Source organism: Lissotriton helveticus, chromosome 3_1 (genome assembly GCF_964261635.1).
Source record: "Lissotriton helveticus chromosome 3_1, aLisHel1.1, whole genome shotgun sequence".
NCBI classification, from domain to species: domain Eukaryota; kingdom Metazoa; phylum Chordata; class Amphibia; order Caudata; family Salamandridae; genus Lissotriton; species Lissotriton helveticus.
Genome location: NC_136061.1, coordinates 1,918,418,073 through 1,918,440,196, shown reverse-complemented (window position 1 = coordinate 1,918,440,196; position 22,124 = coordinate 1,918,418,073). Strand labels below are relative to the sequence as shown.

The following is a 22,124-nucleotide window of genomic DNA, read 5'->3' as shown; positions in this document are numbered from 1 at the left end:
TAGTTCAGACAGACGCCGCCCTGTGGAACTGTGTGGGGTGTTGCGGTAGTCCCAAAGTGCTTGACACACGGCTTGGCCAACTGAAATTTGCATCAGTTTGGATCTTTGGACTTCTTATTTTATGTTGCCCATGAAACGCTCTACTATGCCGTTGGCTTGGGGCCATAGTGGCGTTATTTTCTGATAATGTATCTATCCCTAGGTTGGCCATGAATCTGCAAAATTCTTCTCTTGAGAATGGAGGTCATTTGTCTGTTTTGAGCATTTGGGGAGCACCCCAGGCTGCAAATATTTCATCCATGATGGGCAGTGTGGCTGCTGCTGAGGTGGACGACACTTAGCGCACTAGCGGGAAATGAGAATACTCACCAGTGTTGACCAGTAGGTATCTACCAGTGTCTAATAGGAGTCCACCTCTAGTGTCAACCTTACGGCATCGGGGAGGCCCAACATGCGTATTTGCTCTGGCTTAGACAGCCGCCCCGTGTTCTGACAAAGATGACAGGTCGTAATCATCTCCTCCACCTGATGGTCAAGGCCTGGGAACCATATTTTTCAGTCAACAATTGTTTTGTAGCCACCATTCCTCTGTGGCGTTCATGGGCTAGGCTGACTGTCTGTCAGCGAAGAGTGTGGTATGCCTATTCTAGTGCCTCAAAGCAGTATCCCTCTCTCTGTTTCAGGTAGTTCTTCTTGTACATTTTTAAATGCGAGCACTTCTTCTCTATTGACCCCTTCTCTGACTTTGCTGTTACTGGTCACGTGTCTCCATCTCTTTTGCTTCATAATCTTTTTCACTGCTTCCAATGTGGCGTCTTTCATTGTTTCATTTATTAGGTCTTTCATTGTAATTTGCCTTGGAGTATTTTGTCACAGTACAAAATTGATGTATTCCTCAACCATGGACTGTGTCTGTTTCATGCTTGGCAAAGGGAGTCTCGACATGTAATTTGCAGGGTTGTGGTCTTTTCCAGGTCTGTGAACAATTTTGAAGCCATAGTCCATCAAACGTATCCCCCACCTCTCGATGCGTCGCAGTATTTTTGCACTTTGGTTGCTGTATATCGTAATTAGTGCTTGGTGATCTGTCACAATTGTGAACGGCTTCCCATATATGAACATGTGATAATGCTCACAAGCCTATACTATGGCTAGGCTCTCTTTCTCTTGTTGAGAATATGCCCCTTCTACCTCTGTGAGGCTTCTGTTTACATATGCAACAATGGCCCTCAGTGAATCACAACCAGACCTGTGTTGAGCTAGAATGGCACCTAAACCCACTAGGCTAGCATCTAATGTGAGTTCAGTGCAGAGGGAGGTGTTGAAGTATGCAAGGTGATCCACTGCTGCCACAGCATGTCTGATGGCCGCAAATGATTTTTCACACTCTGGGGTTCAGATGAACTGTTGCCCTTTTTTGGTGAGTTCACAAAGTGGGGTACTCACTGTTACAAAATCTTTGCAGTAGCTTGCCAACTCTAAGAATGACTGCACTTCTGCAACGTCCTCGGCCTCCTTTGTCTTGTGCTGTATTTTGACTTTGCTAGGGTCTAGCTATATTCCTTTCTGGGAAAAATGTGCACAAATAAGATGAGTCCCTCGTTCTCCAACTCACATTTGTCTTCATTTAATGTCAGTTCAGCTTTTTTCAGGTGACTGCACACTTCCCTTAGCTCTCTGTTGTGCTCTTCTTTTGTGTGGCCGAATACTATAATGTCATCGCTATAGTTCAGACAGTTCTTTATGGGCAGTATTACTCTTCTCACCAATTTCTGAAAGGTTTTAGCTGCAGATGACTCACCAAAGATTAGGAGTCTATAACAAATCAATCCCAGGTGTGTGGAGAACGTGGTAATGCAGTGTGACTGAGGGTCAAGTTCCAACTGGTGGTATGCTTTAATAAGGTCTAATATGGAGAACATGTAAGCTCCATTTAGGCACCTGATCATGTCTTTCAAGTGGGGACCAGGGTATCTTTCCCTTTTTATGGCAGTATTTGGTAAATGCATGTCTACATAGATACATAGTTTTTGTGTGTTTTTGTTCAAAACGGCGACAATGGAGGACATCCACAGAGTTGTCTCTTCAGCATTTCAATGATGTCCTGTGCTAGGAGGCTCTTGAGTTCTTTCTCCACTGCTATAAGGCTCTTGAGTTCTTCCTCCACCTGTATTTGAAGGTGCACTGGAACTTGGCGGTGATGCTGAACTATGGGTTTTATTGCTTTGTTGATGTGAAGAGTGACCTGTGTGTCTTCCAGCTTTTCATGCCCTCTGAAAAGCGCTGGGTAGTCTCTCAAGATGCCGTGATGCTCTGACACATGGATATCTCCTCATAAGGCACATATCTGCGCTCGAAATAACGTCTCATTATATGTGAGCGTCTTTTCAAACTTGTCTGAGTTAATTACTGGGCATTCGCACCCACATGAGTCAAACTTGGATGGCGATAGTTATGTGTTGATGCCAATGTTATCGTACTCCGATGCACACGTGATGTTTCATGTGGCTCCACTGTTGAGCACTAACTGTGCTGCATGAGCTCCTACCCTGAGATAATAAGTGATTGATAAAGCGCCTGTATACACCAAAAGAATGTGTCCCCACACTAAGACCAAGGACTTTCAGAGGCAAGAACGCTAATGAGTAAGCGATGTGGGATGAAGGCATAAAGGAAAACAGGATTAAAGGGAGCAGAATAGCCAGGTTTTCAGTGAGCTCCTGCAAAGTTTCTCAGATGATTCTGCTCTCAGATAGGGTGGTAGAGAGTTTCAGGTTTTCGAAGCTAGAAATGAAAAAGAGCTTGTCCCCAGTCTGGCTATTCACCTGGGGTACCCAGGCCAGCTTAGCTATGGAAGATCTAAGAACATGAGAAGGAGCATATGGTTGGGTCAAGGAATGGATATATTTGGGACCTTGCTTGGAGAGAATTCTGCAGCAGAAGCACATGGCTTTGAGGTTGATTCTTTTTACTACTGGAAGCCAATGAAGTTGGTTCAAAGCCGCAGAAACAGAGCATCTTCTAGGAAGATTGAGTACCAGGCAAGCCGCCACATTTTGTACTCTTTGAAGCTTATTCAGGTTGCCCTTGGTGGCGCGCAAATATAGGACATGGCCGTAATCAAGCTGTGAAGGTATTAGGGCATGAACAATGGTTTTCTGTGACTCCAGCGGAAGTAGATCCAGGATTTTCCTAAGGTACTTGAGGATGCCAAAACATTTCCCGGAGACACAGCTGATCTGGTTTTCAAAGGTGAGTTTGGAATCAAACCACACCCCTACGTTTTTCACTTTGAGTTTGGGTTCCGGGAGCTGGCCAAGGTGTCCAGCCACCAGGCCAAAGTCCAGATCGAGGGGGCTCTACCCACTGTCAAGATTTTGGTTGTATTTCTTTTATTGTTTTGTTTTGTTTTGTTTCAGACAGCTTTCGGCCATCCAGGTGGCGACCTCTGACAGGCAGGATTTAAGTTGATTCACTGAAGCACCTTCGGACTGCGAGAGCATGACAATTAATTGAGTGTCGTCAGCGTACAACACTAATTGCACCTTCTGTCTGTCAATAATCTCTGCTAAGGGGCGGATGTATATATTTAACAGGGTGAGGCTAAAAATAGAGCCCAGTGGGACTCCCTTTGGCAGAATAAAAATCTTAGCTACACAAGGCTTTTGGGTAAGATGCCGAAGAAAGGAAGTAAACCATTTGAGCGCCATGCTACCAACTCTGTACTCCCCTAGCCTCTGTACTAAGAAGTCATGGGAGACAGTGTCGAAAGCTGTGGCCAGGTCTAGCAGTATCAGGGCTCAGTTCAGACCTTTGTCAGCACTCTGTCTCAGTGTTTCCCCTGCAAGGAGTAGGACGGACTCGGTAAAGTGATTAGCCCTGAAACCCGATTGGGATGAATGGAGCAGGTTATTGGATTCAATGGAGCAACTTGGCAGATTATTCACGTGTTTTTTGTGGATTTTTGTACAGAATGTCAGAAGAGATATAGGTCTGAGGTTTTCCAAGATAGACTGATCTAGAGAGAGTTTTTTTGCGTATGGGGAGTACCATTGCATGCTTCCAATTCTTGGGGACTAGACCTAAGTTAAGGGACCTGGTTATCAATTTTTTAAGATGAGGAAGAATAGCTGCTGAATCTAAACGAAGAATTTTGGGCGGGGCTGGGTCCAAAGGGAAACCCGACTTGATGTGCAGGAAGAGAGTACGTACTTCATCGAGGGAGGTGGAGGTGAGAGTGACCAGCCCACCGGGTTTGGCCATGACTGGTGGTAACCTTGCCTTCTGGGTTTCAATGGGAAAGGTGTTATAGATCTTGGTCACTTTTGAGGAAAAGAAGGTGGCTATGTTGTTGCAATTTTCTGTGGAATGAGTGGCAGAAGTGGGCACGCGTTTGAGAGAGGATAATGACTTAAGTATGGAGAAGAATTCTTTAGAAGGTTTAACCGCAGAGCCAGTTTTCTGAGCATAGAACTCTCTACGAGAGCTTCTGATGAGCTTGTTGCATTGTTTTAGCGCTAGTTTGTGGCTAGAGGGGCTGGTTGGACTATAGTCTTTTCTCCAGTCATGTTCAAAGTGCTTGCAGGGTTTCTTGGCTGCTGCTAATTGCTCATTGTACCAAGGATAAGAGGGGAGGGTTCTAGGATTCTGTTTGGGGGCCAGAGGTGCTATACGATCTAAGGTCGAGGTTAGCCATGTGTCTATATTGTTGGCGGCTAGATCTATCTCCAAGTCCTCGCCTATATTACGATTGGAAGTGGCTAGGACAGTTGTAAGGGTTTCTGAGTTGACTGGCTCATTTCCTAGAAAGGACAGACTGGTTCTTGTGTGTGCAGCGGGAAGGTTTAGATAGAGGAATAGAAAAGGTGATCAAATAGTGATCTGACCAGGGCACGGTAATAGGGGTTTCCACTAAGTGAGATGGAAAGTCGGAAAAAAATGGGATCCAACGTGTGCCCTTTGATAGTATCAACAATGGCCAAGATAAATTTGGTGGTCGACCCGGGGGGCGATAAATGAGAAGTACACTTGAGAGAGTTAGCGAAAAGAGTGCTGCCTCACATTCGACTGTGTCCACGTCATGAAAGGTGCACTTGAAGGTGAGTTTATAATAATTGCAATGTCTCCAATATGCTGCGAGGGAGGTCAGACATTGATTCTCATAACCATTTATGTTTAGCTCTAGCGTAAAGTCACAGGAGTAGTATTTTCAGTGGGAGCCACCTACCTGCATTGAAATCACACAGTCCCTCAGTGATGCTGGAGCTATGTTTCTGAGTTTGAGAGCAGAGTGGTGAATTCATTGGTGGTTCAAATGGTATTCTGGCCCCAGACCCTCAACGGCCATGGACAGGCGCAGACGCACTTGCCTTTGGCGCGCCTGCTGAGCGCGCCCTCTGCAGGTCGACCATAGTAAAGTAGGCTGCCTCGGGAGAAGCGTGGGTGTTCTCCAGCAAATCCGGAGAGCATGGGTGGGCAAAGCAAACATTAACCGGGGCCTAGTAACCTCGTACACATCAGGAGAGCTTCCTCCCCTGCACGGCGATACTAGTAAAGAAAAGAGACCTAAAATAAAAAAGACAACTAAAGCGTGATAAAGGTAAAATGAAGTACTAATTAAAGCAGAGGGGAGCCAGGCAACTCCCTACACTTCTGCAGTGCTGCAAGGAAAGAAATATGTATTAAAACACAGATCGACATTTTCTCGATGCCTTGTTCATCTGCTAAATGTATGTGTTCCGATGTCTTTCTGAAACTGCGTCCGCCGACATGAGGTATAGGCATTCATTTGTTTGCCATAGTGAGGTGGTGTCTCAGTCCGCTGAGGGACTGCGATTGCCTGTTTCCATGTGTCTTGCATAATGTCTCAACTTGGCCTTCAGTCTGTCAGGTTGACCTCTTCCTGGCCATGTGTTTCTGCCCCTACACACACTCGCAAAATGATTTTCTGTGTTCTGTTTTCGACACTTCTGTCCCATGGCTGGGGTGGCGCCACTGTGCGGGTACGCCAGTCCACAATGATAGCATGTCCTCTCATTCCTATGCAGTGGCGGCATCTGTTTGGTGTTCTTGGTACTGCTTCCTGCCACACTGTGGACTTGTTCCATTGTTCTTGTTCTTCCACTCTCCATATTGATGGCATGTGATGTGGCTCTGGCGTCCATCTTTGCCATGGCCAGTATTTTCTTTAGCGTGTATGTTTTCTTATTTCTTTTTGGCAAAATCCAGTGGAGCAGCACCCTTCAGTGATGTGTAGTCGTATTGCCTCCTTGTTGTTGAATTTGTCAAATTTGTAGTAAGTTCAAGTTTTCTCAATCTCGTTGTGAAGTCGTCTAGTGATTCGTCTGCTTTCTGGCATACTGTGTTCAATGTATACCATACATAGTCAACATTGCGCTTTGGATCTAAACTGTCTGTGAGGCATTTTATTAGACATTTTTACGTGGTGATGGACTCATGCAGGAATGTTACGAGGAGATCTTCTATGTCATAGCAGGCTAAATTGAGGACTAGGTCTTTGGCCTGTTCGTCTGAGTGACCTTTGTAGGTGGCTCTCAGGTAGCGCTCACATCGTCTGATCCATTTTCCCACGTTGCGCCTTTAGTTTGGGAGTCTGAGAGATCAAATGGCTGGGGGCATAAAAAAACTGTGCCTGGGATGCCTTCTTTGGTCATCGTGAGAGCGACGCAGTGGTCCTGTGTCACAGTCACTTCTTTCTTGCTTTTCCCCCGCTTCACCAGCTCTTCCTCCTTTTTGTGTTGTATCTGTCTTTAACAATGAGTTACCTGACTTCAAAATGGCCACTCGCAGTCAAGTCTAAGATCCTTCAGGATTGCCTTGTTTTAAAATGGCCCCTCCCATTGATTTGCATTGAGAGATAGGCACTGACTCAAGTATGATCCCAAGTTCTCGGGAGATCTTGCGTTATTTTGTGCCTGCAATGCTTTCTGGGGCACTCTTTATGCTGTATGCGGCCGCACTCGCATCTGAGCTACCACGAGGGCTTCTGGTGCACACTCTGGGCTTTTTTGAAGATGCACGCCTTGGTGTGCTTGGCAGTGGTGAAACTTTGGCGGGGGAGGACTCCCTGAGATTACACACAACTGCTAATGGACTCCTTGTGGTGTGGGTCCTGTAATACAAGATGTGATGTCATGCTTTCTGATCCCACCTCATCGCCAATTGTTACATCCATGTCCCCCACAGCAGAGAAACACACTGAGAAAGGCAGTTTGGGAAAAAAAGATTCTTTATTCTTCCGTTGGACACAATTGGTACATGCCTTGCAGACCCATGCTCATTTATCCTGCCCTTCCTCCTCCCTGTCATGTAATGTACTGTTCCCTCCCTATGGCGTTTTTATATCCTGCCTTGCCTCCGCTGACTGGAACCAGTGTCTGGTGTACACTACAGTGACAAGGGTGTGCAGGGTTCTAGTACTGCAGATACTCTACATCAATGAGGGCAAAGATCCCTAGCCCATGTCTGTCTGATACTCTGCAGTAGAGAGACTAAAGATCCCCTGGCCGTGTCTGCCTGATACTCTGCAGTAGAGAGACTAAAGATCCCCTGGCCGTGTCTGCCTGATACTCTGCAGTAGAGAGACTAAAGATCCCCTGGCCGTGTCTGCCTGATACTCTGCAGTAGAGAGACTAAAGATCCCCAGGCCGTGCCTCCCTGATACTCTGCAGTAGAGAGACTTTAGATCTCTAGACCTTGTCTCCCTGATTCTTTGTAGTAGAGAGAATGAATATCCCCAGGCCTTGTCTGACTGATACTCTGCAGTAGGGACACTGAAGATCCCCACGTTGTGTCTGCCTGATACTCTGCAGTAGAGAGACGAAATATTCCCACGTTGTGTCTGCCTGAACCTCTGCAGTAGAGAGACTAAAGCTCCCCAGGCCTTGTCTGCCTGATACTCTGCAGTAGAGAGACTAAAGCTCTCCAGGCCTTGTTTGCCTGATACTCTGCAGTAGAGAGACTAAAGATCCCTAGGCCGTGTCTGCCTGATTCTCTGCGGTAGAGAGACTAAAGATCCCCAGGCCTTGTCTGCCTGATACTCTGCAGTAGAGAGACTTCAGATCTCTAGACTTGTCTGCCTGATACTCTGCATCAACGAGCAGAATGATTCCCAGATCATGTCTGCCTGTACTCTGCAACTGTCAGCAAAGAACCTCCTGCCATGTCTGTCTGATACTCTGCAGCTGCAAGAGTAAAGAGCTCTAGATCATGTCTAATACGCTGCAGTTGACAGCAAAGTTTCCTAGGCCATGACTATCTAATACTCTGCAGCTGAGAGCAACGTTTCCAGTCGAGGGCAACTGGCTCTTCACACCTGTCAGGGAAGTTTCCCAGACAATGTCAAGTCAAGTCAAGTCAAGTCATAAAATTTGTATAGCGCACTACATACCCAGAGGGTTTCAAGGCGCTTAGGAATGGGAGGAGGATTATTTGTCAAATATCCACGTTTTAAGCTGCTTTCTGAACGCTAGGTGGTTCTGGGTGAGGCGCAGGTAAGCGGGGAGTGAGTTCCATGTTTTAGCAGCCAGGTATGAAAAGGATCTGCCTCCCATGGTGGTCTTGTTGATGCGAGGTACAGTGGCGAGGGCTTGGCTGGAAGAACGTAGTTGGCGGGAGGGGGTGTAGAAGGACAGTCGAGAGTTGAGGCAATCTGGTCCGGTGTCGTAGAGTGATTTGTGTGCGTGGGTAAGCAGTCGGAAGGTGATCCTCTTATTGACGGGTAGCCAGTGGAGGTCTTTAAGGTGACCAGAGATGTGTTCGTTGCGTGGGATGTCCAGTATGAGCCTGGCTGAGGCGTTTTGGATTCGTTGGAGTTTCTTCTGGAGTTTAGCGGTGGTACCTGCGTAGAGGGTGTTTCCGTAGTCCAGTCGGCTCGTGACCAGAGCGTGGGTGACTGTTTTCCTTGTTTCGGGGGGGATCCAGCGAAATGTTTTTCTGAGCATGCGAAGAATGTTGAAGCAGGAAGAGGATACGGCGTTAACTTGTCTGTTCATTGAGAGTGAAGAATCCAGGATGACGCCAAGGTTCCGTGCGTGGTCTGTCGGGATGGGTGCTTTTCCGAGAGCTTCCGGCCACCAGGAGTCGTCCCAAGCAGAGGGGGATGTACCTAAGATGAGGACTTCTGTTTTGTCTGAGTTCAGTTTCAGACGGCTTTGTTTTGATGTTGAGGTTGTGTTGGCGTGCGATGGCCGCGAGGGGGCTCATGTATACGTTGAAGAGGGTGGGACTGAGTGAGGATCCTTGTGGTACGCCACAGATGACTTCAGTGGCCTCGGACTTGAATGGTGGGAGGCGGACTCTCTGTGTTCTTCCGGAGAGGAAGGAGGTGATCCATTCGAGTGCTTTTTCTTGTATTCCGATGTTTCTGAGGCGCTGTAGAAGGGTGCTGTGGCAGACTGTATCGAATGCTGCAGAGAGGTCGAGGAGGATGAGGGCGACTGTGTCTCCATTGTCCAGTAGAGTTCGAATGTCGTCTGTTGCTGCGATGAGGGCGGTCTCAGTGCTGTGTTTTGCTCGGAATCCCGATTGAGAGGGGTCGAGGGATTTGTTGGCTTCGAGGAAGGCGGCGAGCTGGTTGTTGACGGCTTTCTCGATGACTTTGGCCGGGAATGGAAGGAGAGAGATGGGGCGGTAATTTTTGAGTTCGGTGGGGTCCGCTGTTGGTTTTTTCAGAAGGGCGGTGAGTTCAGCGTGTTTCCAGTCCTCTGGGAAGGTAGCGGAGTTGAAGGAGCAGTTGATGACGTCTCGGAGGTGCGGTGCTATGACGGAGTCTGCTTTGTTGAAGATGTGGTGAGGGCATGGGTCTGTGGGGGATCCTGAGTGGATGGAATTCATCAGGCGGATGGTGTCCTCAGTGGAGATTGGGTTCCAGGCGTTAAGGGTGTTCACGGGGGGAAGATGGCCAGCAGATGGTGGGGTGGGTTGGTTTCCGGGTTGGTTGTCAAAGCTGTTTGTCAAAGCTGTTGTGGATGTCTGCAATCTTGTTGTGGAAAAAAGAGGCTAGGGAGTCACAGAGGGTTTGAGAGGGGGTGATGTCGTTGGAGTTGGCCGAGGGTCTGCCTTACACTCTGCAGCTGAGAGCAAAGATCCCCAGGCCATGTCTGCCTGATACTCTGCAGCTGAGAGAAAAGCTACCAGTCGAGGGTGGCCTGGCTCTCTGCAGCTGAGAGCAAAGATCCCCAGGCCATGTCTGCCTGATACTCTGTAGCTGAGAGAAAAGCTCCCAGTCGAGGGTGGCCTGGCTCTCTGCAGCTGAGAGCAAAGATCCCCAGGCCATGTCTGCCTGATACACTACAGCAGAGAGAAACGACCCCCAGGACATGGCCGCCTAATACTCTACAGCTGCCAGCAAAGATCCCCAGGCCATGTGTGGTTGAAACTCTGCAGCTGAGAATGAAGATTCCAAATCCATGTCTGTCTGATACTCCACAGCCTAGTGCAAAGATCTCCAGGCTATGATTACTGAGAGGACCAATACCCGGGCCATGGCTGCCTACGGACCGCAGCTCAGGGGGCAGGTTTCCTGCTTATGACTGCCTGAAACTTCACAGCATGGAAGAAAGATCCATCGGCCATGTAAAATATCAAAGAACACATATTCTATCCTTAGCTTCCAAATATTGCCCACAGAATGACTGCCTGGTGTTCAACAGCTCAAAAAAGAGGATCACGGACATAGCTCTCTTGTTACTCCGCAGCTCTGTGCAGAAGCTGCCTGAGGGTCCAGCACTGAGAAGAGGTATCCACAGATCTGGGGCTACTAATCATTCGGGCCTTGTCCAAAAGCTGTCTAGCTAAGGAAAAAACAATACTTTAGTAGTCAGTCAAACCTAAGCATTGCTGCACCCACAGCGCTCCTAACTACCGTTTGCTATACCCATAAATTTAACATCTGCTTCTAATCCACAGAATTTCAAGCATGCATCACTTGGTGCCAAACCTGAGCATTGGGACCTATCAGCGGACGGTCAAGGTGGGCAACTGGAATGAAGACATGTCATGGGAAGAGGTAAGTCAAAGTAGAGTTTTGAAACAGCAATACTTAGTAGGAATGATGGAGCACATTTAAGCATCACAGCAAAACAAGGGGATGTGTACATGTGCTTTTAACACTCTTCATCTGTAGAAGATTACCATGGCTGTAACTGGAATACAATATGTTGGAACTGTAGTGTGGCTGCAATTTGAGGAGGACCAGGTTACCTATAGGTTATGATGGCCTATACATAGTTTTTAATAAAAAATCAGGGTTAAACAAACCGCATTCATTGTTTTTGTTTTTGACTTACAGTGAGGAAGCTCTGCTCAGAAGTACTGGGTCTATCAGCGTGCACACTGTGAGCCTAATAGCAATATAAAATTACTTTAAAGGTCAATTGAAGACTACACACAATCAGTAGTGTAACAGGCAGGCACACACCACTGCCGCAAACCATCCGTAGTAACCACCAGCACCATAATAGTACTGTGCACATCAAAAGATATATAAATGGACAGCCCCATATATATATATATAACGTGGGAAGGAAATATCTATGCACAGCTAGAGTCCCTGCAAGACCTTGGGTGATCGGGGACCATCATTGTCAGCCAATTAGAGAACTCAAGAGAAGGAAGCCGTGAAAGGTCCATGGGTGCCTTCAAGCAGGACCACTGGAGAGACTTGCTGAACAGGGCCAGTGGCTGGGCCATCTGTGACTTGGATAGTTACTGCTGGCTACATGACAGTGGGCACCCTGGTGACCGTGTTTGAAGGTGTCCATAGAGCTTTAAATAAATGACAAATAAATTGCATGCTGTCAGGGCTATCTTCACCATTTGTCCAATTTACCTGTGAAAGGTTGTAGTCCAATGGCCTATCTTTTATATAGATTGACATAATACATATATACAGCTCCTTGCCATAAGCCCAATGACACCTCGATCCCTTTTTGGTCAAGTCCCCCTACCCTTATGTGTCTCTTTAGGATGCCGTGACTTCAGCTTTTCTTCATGGGCCCCATATTTTCTCAAACTTGTGTGCACGTCTTCATTTACCAATCTGTATTTTTCCCCACCCATTCCTGTATGGTTGGCAGCATTCCTCTGCCTTGATATTTAATCAAATCCTGTTGTGCAACCATTAGGCCCACATTGAAGAAGAGGAACAGGTAATGACCAAGAGAATGTTCTCTCGAGATAACAAGAACAACTGTTTGAGAGAGGGTCTCAGGGCATATTTATAGACCCAAACATAGACATAACCCCCAAGGGATACACTTATAAAAAACACACAAATGTCTATGGGTCTGTAGAGTCAACTTCAGTAACCTGTTCACGACACAACTAAGATAGTGAAAAGTTTATGTGCTCCTGTGTGTACTAGAGGCACAGCATAATATCACCAGGGTATAAAAAGTACCCATCAGTTCCTGTTAGGTACCGCCCTTGTCATCATATGGGTTCTCCTTACACCAAGGAGGACATGCTAGCAACCACTAGGTGTTTAAAGTGGTTGCTGCCACACCATTGAGAGTAATAGTAAAAAGTGGTGAGTACCGGGACAAAATATGTTGGAGTAACTGATATGCAGTGCGTGTATAAGTGAGAGTGAAAAATGAGAAGTGTATAAAATTGGAGAGAAGAGAGAAAAGAAAAATTTATTGATGTCTCTCAAAACTTCCAAATTCTAAAAACAGTGCAGAATATCAGCAGATTCATCAAATAACTGCTCCTTTTTAAGTCATAGGTCAACATGTTTCAGCAACTGTGGATACTTTTTGTCCACTGCTTTCATCAGGACCATAGATTTGCTACTGCAAAAAAGTGAGAAAAAAGATGGTAAAAACTAATATCCATATCACCTTGGTCATCCTAGATCATGGGAATTTTTCCTCCAGGAAACTGCATATTCAGACCAGTTGAATAGCCATGCCAAGAACAGGACAAAGGAAGAAGACAAAAAATATAAAGATGTCAACAGTAATATGTACATCAAATAGTAGCTAAACACCCTTTTTTATGCTTACTTATTTGTCATACAAATATTAACATTAAACCATTACTATGGTATAAATCCGCCTACCTATTAGGTAGGAGGATAAAGCGTCACCTCACCTGGCTGCAACTCATGTAAGTGGGGCACCGCTCTAGTGAGAACAGAAGGATAATGGGTCAGTGAGCTCTTCAAATGAAAAAGTCTCTGTCTTTTCTCGGTTAGAAATAGTGCATATTGTCTCGTAATTCGTTAAGTTAATTAAAACCCAACGTTCTTTTCAGATATGGTTTGGACTGTTTCTACGACTCCATTCTCATGAATGAAAGAAAGATTCCTATGAGCCCCCGGTCAGCTGACCTCCTAACAATTAGTAAAGTGTGCTAGACTATTACCTCTCCTGGTGCTATGTTGTTAAAGCCCCACGGTTCAAAGAACAGAAAGCAGTGCCTCTAGTCGTCTTGTTGCCAATGATTTAAAGCAGCTCAAAACAAAATTCATAAACCGCATTCACGCTTGTGTTGGTCACTCTGGTTATCTCTCACACACGGGCTGTTCGTATTAGTAAAGCCTTAATCACAGTGACATATATCACCCCTCTACGCTGCCCAAGATGCTCAAAAGAAAATGGGGAGAAACAAGCTCTGTCTCTTCCGATGTCACTCACTCTCCGATACATATAATGCAATGAACAAAAAGCGGACACAAACCTGTCCGTGGGTTCCCCCTCGCGTACCTCAGAGCTGACTGGGGAGGTAACCGGCAGTGTTTGGATACCATTATTTGTGTTGCTTCACGACTGGAAGTTAGTGCGTGTGTCACATGGGTCGCACGGGGAGTAGGGAAATGTAGTCTAGAGCCGGTCCGACCCAAACTATATACCGATAAGCTCTTTTTTTTGTGGCACATCCTTGGCCATGAAGCTCATTTGCTCTAGTTTTATGAAATGGCAAGTGGTATAGCACCAATGGGATATCGTCTCAACATAACAACCACCAGCCAAGATTGTTAATAAAGCTAGGGCGATTGCGGAAATAGACTCATGGGAAGTGTAATTTGTGCGCGTGTCACATGGGTCGCAAGGGGAGTAGGGAAATGTAGTCTAAAGCCGGTCCGACCCAAAGATATACCGATAAGATCTTTTAGCACAATCTTGGCCATAAAGCTCATTTGCTCTAGTTATATTAAATTGCAAGTGGTGTATCACTGATGGGATATCGTCTCAACATAACAAACAACCACGAGCCAAGATTGTTAATAAAGCTAGCGCGACTGAGAAAATAAGCTCATGGGAAATGTAGTTTTCTCGTGTATGTACTCAATGTTCAGTTCAACTGTATCAGTAAATTCCCTATTTCTGAAGTTACTAGATTATCTGATTCCAATCTTTTTAAACTTGTAATTTTCTGCTTAGAGCTAAAAAAAAAATCTTTAAATAGAAGTTGATTGACAAAATTCGTTAACTATGTGCAATATCTGCCTGCTTTAATACAACCAAGGCATAAGGATAGACGCTAATGGTGGCAGTGTTCTTTCTCCGCTATGTTGTCATTCGCTCTTGCAGAGAGGAATCATTGTTCATTTCAGAGCCCTGACCTTCTTCAGTTATTGCTTTGTTTATCTTTCTACAATGGGCAGGATATCTTTCCTCACATCGAAATTGAAGAATGGAGTATTCAGATGTGAAGGTTCTTGGTAGGGTAAAGATAGTGATCCCAATTTTATGCCTCACTCCTTTTAAAGGTTTTCAACCTGCTATGCTGTTCACAGATGTTCATTAATCTCATTATCAGGCAGGAACTAAGTGGATATTATCAAGGCTCCAACATGAGACTAGAAACCAGAGCTAGATTGTTAGTTATCACAATGACATCCAGGGTATATCTTCGTTTAATCCCTCTTTGTCAGTGTTGAGTCTATATACCCATTTCTGTTCCTTGGAGAATAGGTATTTACTGACATCCGCGTCATGGTCAGGAATGAACGGTTGTTCTATTACTGTCCAACTGAAATCTGTAGGACCATGTCCTGCTTGTAAAAAATGGGCTGGCAATCAGGTGGCTTGCTTCCGGCACCTAATCGTACTTTTGTGTTCTGATATACGGATTTTAACCCTTCTCGTAGTCATGCCAACGTACCTCAATTGGAACGGGCATGTAATTAAGTAAATCAGATTTTGGCTGTTGCAGTTGGTACATTTTTTCTGCTGCCAAGGTCGATTGGTACCGATGTCTAAAGTTAGTGATTTACTCGTCTGCGGGCAAGCGGCACAGGTGCCACACGGGTGATGGCCTTCTACCGCCGGCAGTGTACTAGTTTATCCTTCAGATTTTGCACTCGTTTGAAAGCAAAGAGAGGAGGTGGTAGGTGATCTCCACCAGTATTAAGGATGGACCAGTGTCTCAGAAAAATCTTTTGTACTTGGTTGGATTTGGTGTTAAAAGTATTGACAAAAGTCATCCTGTCAGATTTCTCTTTGGTAACTGATGGTTCAAGGAGAGCCTCGCGGTTGTTATTAGACTCTCTTTTCATTGAGTTACGTATGATTTTCTTTGGATACTTCCTCGCCACCAATTGATCCTTCAGGTTTTCTGCATGCACTTTAAAAAAGTCTTTGCTGGAACAGTTCCTCTGAATCCTTAAAAATTGGCCAAATGGCAAGTTGTTCTTCAAAACTCTCGGATGGCAACTCTCGTAGCTCAATAGAGAGTTGCGAGCCATAGGCTTCTTATAGATTTATGATCTTAAGCCAGTTGGTGTAGCTGTTATCAGGAGATCAAGAAAAGCAAGGCGATGTTTATCATGATCAACTGTAAAGCGGAGGTGGTTATTCCTTGTATTCAACCATTGATGGAATAATAGGTCTCCAACAGTGCCTCACCAGACTACAAAAACATCGTCAATGTAGCGCCTCCATGTTCGCAGTGAGTGAAAGAACGGGTTGGTAGGTATCAAAATATGCTCCTGCTCAAATTTGTGAACATAGAGGTTCGCTAACCTGGGAGCGAAAACGCTCCCCATGCTGGTCCCCGATATCTGCAAATAAATAGTCTCCTCAAACCGAAACGAATTTTCTTTCATAGCCAAATGTGCAAGATTCATGATGAAATGGACTGGAGTAATTGGTTGTAGGTCTCTCTTTAGTAGTAGATTTTCTACTACTTCTAATGTATCATTTTGGGGAATGGAGGTGTAGAGGGATTCCACGTCAAAAGATACTAAGAGATCCAAAGAAGTATCGAATTCAATCTCCGGTAGCATCCGTAACACATCCTTAGTGTCTTGAAGGAATGTTGGCATTTCACGGACCATTGGGCGTAGGAAGCAATCAACGAAGGTGGACAAAGGTTCCAAAATGGAGCCGATCCCTGATATTATAGGGCGTCCTGATGGAGGTCGTTGTTGCTTATGGACCTTTGGCAATATATAAAAGTATGGCATTTTGGGATGGGTGGTACGAAGGAAATTAGCTTCTTGGGACGTAATCCATCCTTCTGTAACCGCCTCCTCTACCATGTTGCCAATGATGTTGGTGAGTCGTTCCGTCGGATCTTCCAACTGAGGAAGATAAGATTTAGTATCTTCAAGTTGTCTCAAGCACTCAGAGCAATAAGTGGTTGTGTCAAGTAGACTGATGGCACCGCCCTTGTCTGCAGGTTTTATTATCAGAGAATCATCAATAGTTAGGCTTCAGAGAGCGTCCTGTTCCTAATTAGGTAGATTGATAAAAGGGCGATCCTGAACTTGATATTATTTCAAGATATCGCTCTCGACTGCCTGTTCAAAGGTTAAAACCTTTGCAGGTAAGCCTGCCACAGGAGGATTAAAGGTCAAAAGTTTTTTCAGACCAGTATTTTTCTCCAACTGGTCCGATACTTCCTTTGACTGCTTGGCAAAGAAAAAGTGTAATCTGATCTTCCTGAAAAATGTCACCATTTTTATTTGTGTCAGGAAAGGGTCCCCTGTTTGTGTCGTCACGAAACCAAGTCCTCTATTCAGTACAGCCTCTTCATCTCCAGTTAGCTCTCGTGAGCTTAAATTTATCACACGGCTGTCCCATGGCTTGAGCCCGCTTACTCTTGCGGCACTTTCTTCGCGCTCCTCAGATCTATTGATGGTGGAAGGGGCCCCCATTGGACTTGTCCTTGTCGTCTTCTCCCTCTGGGGTTCCCTCTGCCAAACCCTAAAAAAGGCTGCATATTTGCATCAGATTGAAATGGTTGTGCTCCAAATGTACCCATTTGCGGAGGAAAAGGTGGACCGCCATACATCCATGGGTTTGGTTGCCACCAATGTGGGAACTGGTTCTGGTTCTGGTAGTTGGTTCTCCATCCTCGTCGGTAACCTCTTCCACCATTTCTACTTGTGGGATTGTTGTTTGATGAAGAATCAGAGTCACTCGATACTTCTTCCGAACTAGAAGTTTCATAGGTGGATCCTCCTCTTCGCCCATTGCGATTGAATGTTGGTGGTACATAGGTATCGCTGGTATACGGGTAAATCCTCTCTGTTGAAAATCTTGCCAGGTCCTTCTTGAATTTCTCAAGCTTCGTGAAGAGGATGGAATCTTTAAATTCTTTGTTGTTCTTATTACTTTCTTCCTTATTTTTTTTAACAATGTACTAGTGATAGTTGCTTTCATTTGACCCTCTAATACCTGTATATCCACAAGGATCTTATCTGCCACCTTCTTGGCCGTTTTAATTATGAGGACAAGCCAGTGCATTTGAAGAGCTCACTGACCCCTTATCCTTCTGTTCTCACTAGAGCGGTGCCCCACTTACCTGAGTTGCAGCCAGGTGAGGTGACGCTTTATCCTCCTACCTAATGGGTAAGCGTATTAATACCATATTAATGGTTTATTGTTAATATTTGTATGACAAACAAGTAAGCATAAAGAGGATGTTTAGCTACTATTTGATGTACATATTACTGTTGACATCTTTATATTTTTTGTCTTCTTCCTTTGTCCTGTTCTTGGCATGGCTATACAACTGGTCTGAATATGCAGTTTCCTGGAGGAAAAATTCCCATGATCTAGGATGACCAGGTGATATGGTTATTAGTTTTTACCATCTTTTTTCTCACTTTTTTGCAGTAGCAAATCTACGGTCCTGATGAAAGCAGTGGACAAAAAGTATCCACAGATGCTGAAACATGTTGACCTATGGCTTAAAAAGGAGCAGTTATTTGATGAATCTGCTGATATTCTGCACTGTTTTTAGAATTTGGAAGTTTTGAGAGACATCAATACATTTTTCTTTTCTCTCTAATTTTATACACTTCTCATTTTTCACTCTCACTTATACACGCACTGCATATCAGTTACCCCAACATATTTTGTCCCGGTACTCCCCACTTTTTACTATTACTCTCAATGGTGTGGCAGCAACCACTTTAAACACCTAGTGGTTGCTAGCATGTCCTCCTTGGTGTAAGGAGAACCCATATGATGACAAGGGCGGTACCTAACAGGAACTGATGGGTACTTTTTATACCCTGGTGATATTATGCTGTGCCTCTAGTACACACAGGAGCACATAAACTTTTCACTATCTTAGTTGTGTCGTAAACAGGTTACTGAAGTTGACTCTACAGACCCATAGACATTTGTGTGTTTTTTTATAAGTGTTTTCTCGAGATACCTAGGGTCACCAGTTGCTGGGTAAGCATCACAAGTAATCTATCACTGCCAAAATTCTGGTACCCACTTTACCCCAGTAATATAGGGCTCTCGGGAAATCCAAAATTGTATGTAGCAGGGCACCCCTCTTTCGAGAATCCCTATGGCAGAGATTGTTGTCAATCCTCCACATGCACAACACCCTGGTTCTATTATAGTATGTGGTGGAGAACGCCTTATATCTAGTATAGTATGCACTGTCTAGTATAGTATGCCTTCAGTTGAATTAACCGTAAACCCGCCCTTATAGCCACCTTCCCCCGGGTATGGGCATGTCATCCCCCAGTCAATGTATTCAAGTCTTCCTAAATCACCCTCCCATCTCTCTGTCAGCGTGTCTAACAGTGGGAGGCTGTTTTGAAGAAGCTTTGAGTAGATTTGGGACTTTGCATGGATGGTGGGGGTTGAAGGGGGAACATGCAATATTCTAATGGAGATTCCTCTGCTATGTCTGTCAATAAGCCCTCATAATCACATAGTATGTGTCTCAATCACTGATTATGAAGGAACTGGCTCCATGTTACTTTGTATTCCTCTTGTAGAGAAAGGAATCACATCTCCTTCTTTCCAGATGTCACATCACCCAGTTTAGAAATACCCAGTGTGTCCAATTTTTTGTAGTTCTCCATTGCCCGCAGACCTCTCAGCGTATCTGACTCCCATAGAGGGGGTCTCTAACATCAGTTTGCCTTTCAAGCCTAGGGCCTGGGTCATCCGCCTCCATGTCTTAATTGCGGTAGCCATCAGAGGGTTAAGGGAGCCATTGCCAATCCCCCATAAAGTCACTGGAATTAGCACTCCTGGTCCATTGCCTGTCTATCCGCAGACAGTGATGGCTCTTGTTGTGTGGCGACAGCCCAGTCATTAATTACTACCAACTGTGCAGCCCAGTGGTACAGTCATATACTTGGGAGTGTGATTCCCCCCTTTGATGTTTGTCTCGTCAGGTTTACCAAGGCAATCCTTGGTGTCCCCAAGTCCCATAGAAGCGCATGTGTCAACTCATGCACTGAGTGGAAAAACCTACCAGCACTTTAAGTGGAGTGTTTTGCAGTATAACAATGTCAGAAAATAGATCATCTTATAAAGGATACCCTTCTTTGCAGTGAAATTGGAAGTATCCTCCATTTCTTGCATCGTTTCTATATTCCTCCAGAATTCCGATCAGGTTGCGTTGGAAGAATAGGTCCCGATCCTTTGTTATGGAAATCCCCACATAGGTGAAGCCTCAGGCCTCCCATTTGGTGGGTAGGAGAGTAGCCCCAGTCACGACCTAGATGGCCATTGGATAGCTGGAATGCCACTGACTTGCGCCAATTGATACCGATCCCTGCATATGACCCAAATACTTTGAGGGTCTGCAGTCCTCTCAGGATGGAATGCTTTGGGTCTGCCAGGTATAAAAGGACATCGTCAGCATATAACGAAATGGCATTCTACTATTCAGGGTCTCATCGTAGGACACGGATCAGCGCATCCCTGTATATCCGCCTAGTCAGTGGCTCAACCACTACCTTGAAAACTAGGGGAGAAGGTGGGCAACCCTGACAGGTGTCCCTGCTCAGCAAAAATTCTGCAGAGAACGCCCCGTTGACCCTGACTGTAACTATTGGGTCTTTGTACAACAACCTCATCCAGTACAAAAAATGTAAAAAAATGTAAGTTGATACTTGTATAGCGCACTACTCACCTGCAAGGGTCTCAAGGCGCTTGTACGAATACCGCTGTGGAACCCATCCTGGCTTTCCCTGTGATGTGTCCACTCCTGGGCACCCCCAAGGTGGAGGCCAGGCATCCCTAGCGTTGTGGGGGCCGTTGTGGCGATTAAGCAAGCTATTGCCCAGAGTTGCAGCGTGGGACTCCATGATTGGAATAGGCACCGAGGCAAGAATTATCAGGTCCGTGGAATTTTTGAGCCCAAGACCCGCCGAGGCGGGGAATTGAACCCTGGTCCCGGGCTAGACTTCTGCATCAGGGTCTGCCTCTCTAACCATTGAGCCACACTTCTCCAAAAACTGTTTGATCAAAACCCATCTTCCGGAGAATAGCCATTGTGTACAGCCAATCTGTTGAATCTAATTCTTTTTCAGCATCTAGGGCCACCAGGATAGTTAGTTCAAATATGCGGCCCTGCAAGCTAGACGCTCGGCAAGCCTCCGAAGGTTGTACCTCATCGCCCTATAGGGCATAAAGCCCAATTGATATGGGGCCACTAGTGAGTCTATCACCTGCGTCAGGCAATTTGCCACCGCTTTCGCCGGTATCTTTGTCTCCACATTCAACAGCGATACCAGCCTATAGGAGGCGCAGACCTCTGGTGCTTTCCCCGTCTTATGGATCAAGAAAACCATCACTTGATGTAGATCCCGCGGGAGCATACCATCCTTTCAGGCTCAGTAAAACATTTTATGGAGTAGGTCCACTATACAATATCCCCACAGTATGCCTTTAGGGCCTGGGGTTTTATCGCCCTTTAACTGGGTAAATGTTGCCAAGATTTCCGTCTCTACAATCTCCATTTTAAGAGAAAGGAGCGCCTCATTCCCAAGCCTATGGGGCTGGGATGTCATTGCTGAGTCCCCCCAGGCCTCTCGCTCCATCCTCAGTCTGCGCCCTAAATAGGGCCTCCAAATACTTGGCGAAGGCATGCACAATCTCAGCGGGGGACTCAGCCTTCTCACCGGCCTCTGCATTTACCTTCTGTACCTATTGTTGCCCCTCTTCCTTTTTCGCCAACCAGGCCAAGAGTTTCTCTGCCTTTTTACTCACGTCATAGAGCCTAACTTGCACTGCTCTGTATTGGGCCCTCATTTCTTGATGCATATGGGTCCTGTACTCTTCTTTAGTGCCTTCAGTCTTTTGCACTAGACCCTGTGAGGGGAGGCCATATACTCCTATACCCAGTACAGTAGTTTGGTCCCCAAGTCCCTACTTTCCCTGTCTCTCTCTTTTTCCCTGTCACATGTGCAATCATTTGACCACTTATCACCGTTATGTAAGCCTTCCACAAGCCAACATCTGAGCTTGCCATTCCTTTCTTCTGTTTGAAGTAGAGATCAGTGTTCTCAGAAATCATCTTCTTGGTTACAGTCTAGTCTGTAGTTACCCTCATACCTGGTGTAGCTGTCAGTATGGATGAGACTATGGGCAAGAGGTCAGATATGCCTCTAGGCAGAAATTATGTGTTCCTGAATCCTACCCAGCTGATGTTGCGGCACCAGAATGTAGTCCAGTCTAGACATGGACCGCATAGAGGTTTGGTGTGAACAGATTCTTTTTTATGCAATCCACAGTAACATGAATAAACAGATAAACATCTTGTTTCACATCAGATCATGGAATAGAGGAGAATTAAATAAATCATAATTCATTTAAACTGATTTTAATCTTTCATATAGTCAATTATGGCCCCCCAAATATATTTACTAAGTTTGCGCCTTCTCACCC

General features: G+C 45.5%; 1 protein-coding gene across 2 annotated transcripts in view; it reads left to right on the top strand.

Annotated features, from left to right (window-relative positions):
* The window catches only part of CFAP161 (cilia and flagella associated protein 161), a 113,453-nt gene that overhangs the window by 3,557 nt on the left and 87,772 nt on the right, over positions 1–22,124 (top strand). For both annotated transcript variants that reach the window (XM_078682925.1, XM_078682926.1), the window contains one exon: positions 10,930–11,029. In XM_078682925.1, coding sequence (XP_078539051.1) covers positions 10,940–11,029 — 90 coding nt within the window. In that variant the 5' untranslated portion in view covers positions 10,930–10,939. The remainder of the gene's footprint in view (positions 1–10,929; positions 11,030–22,124) is intronic.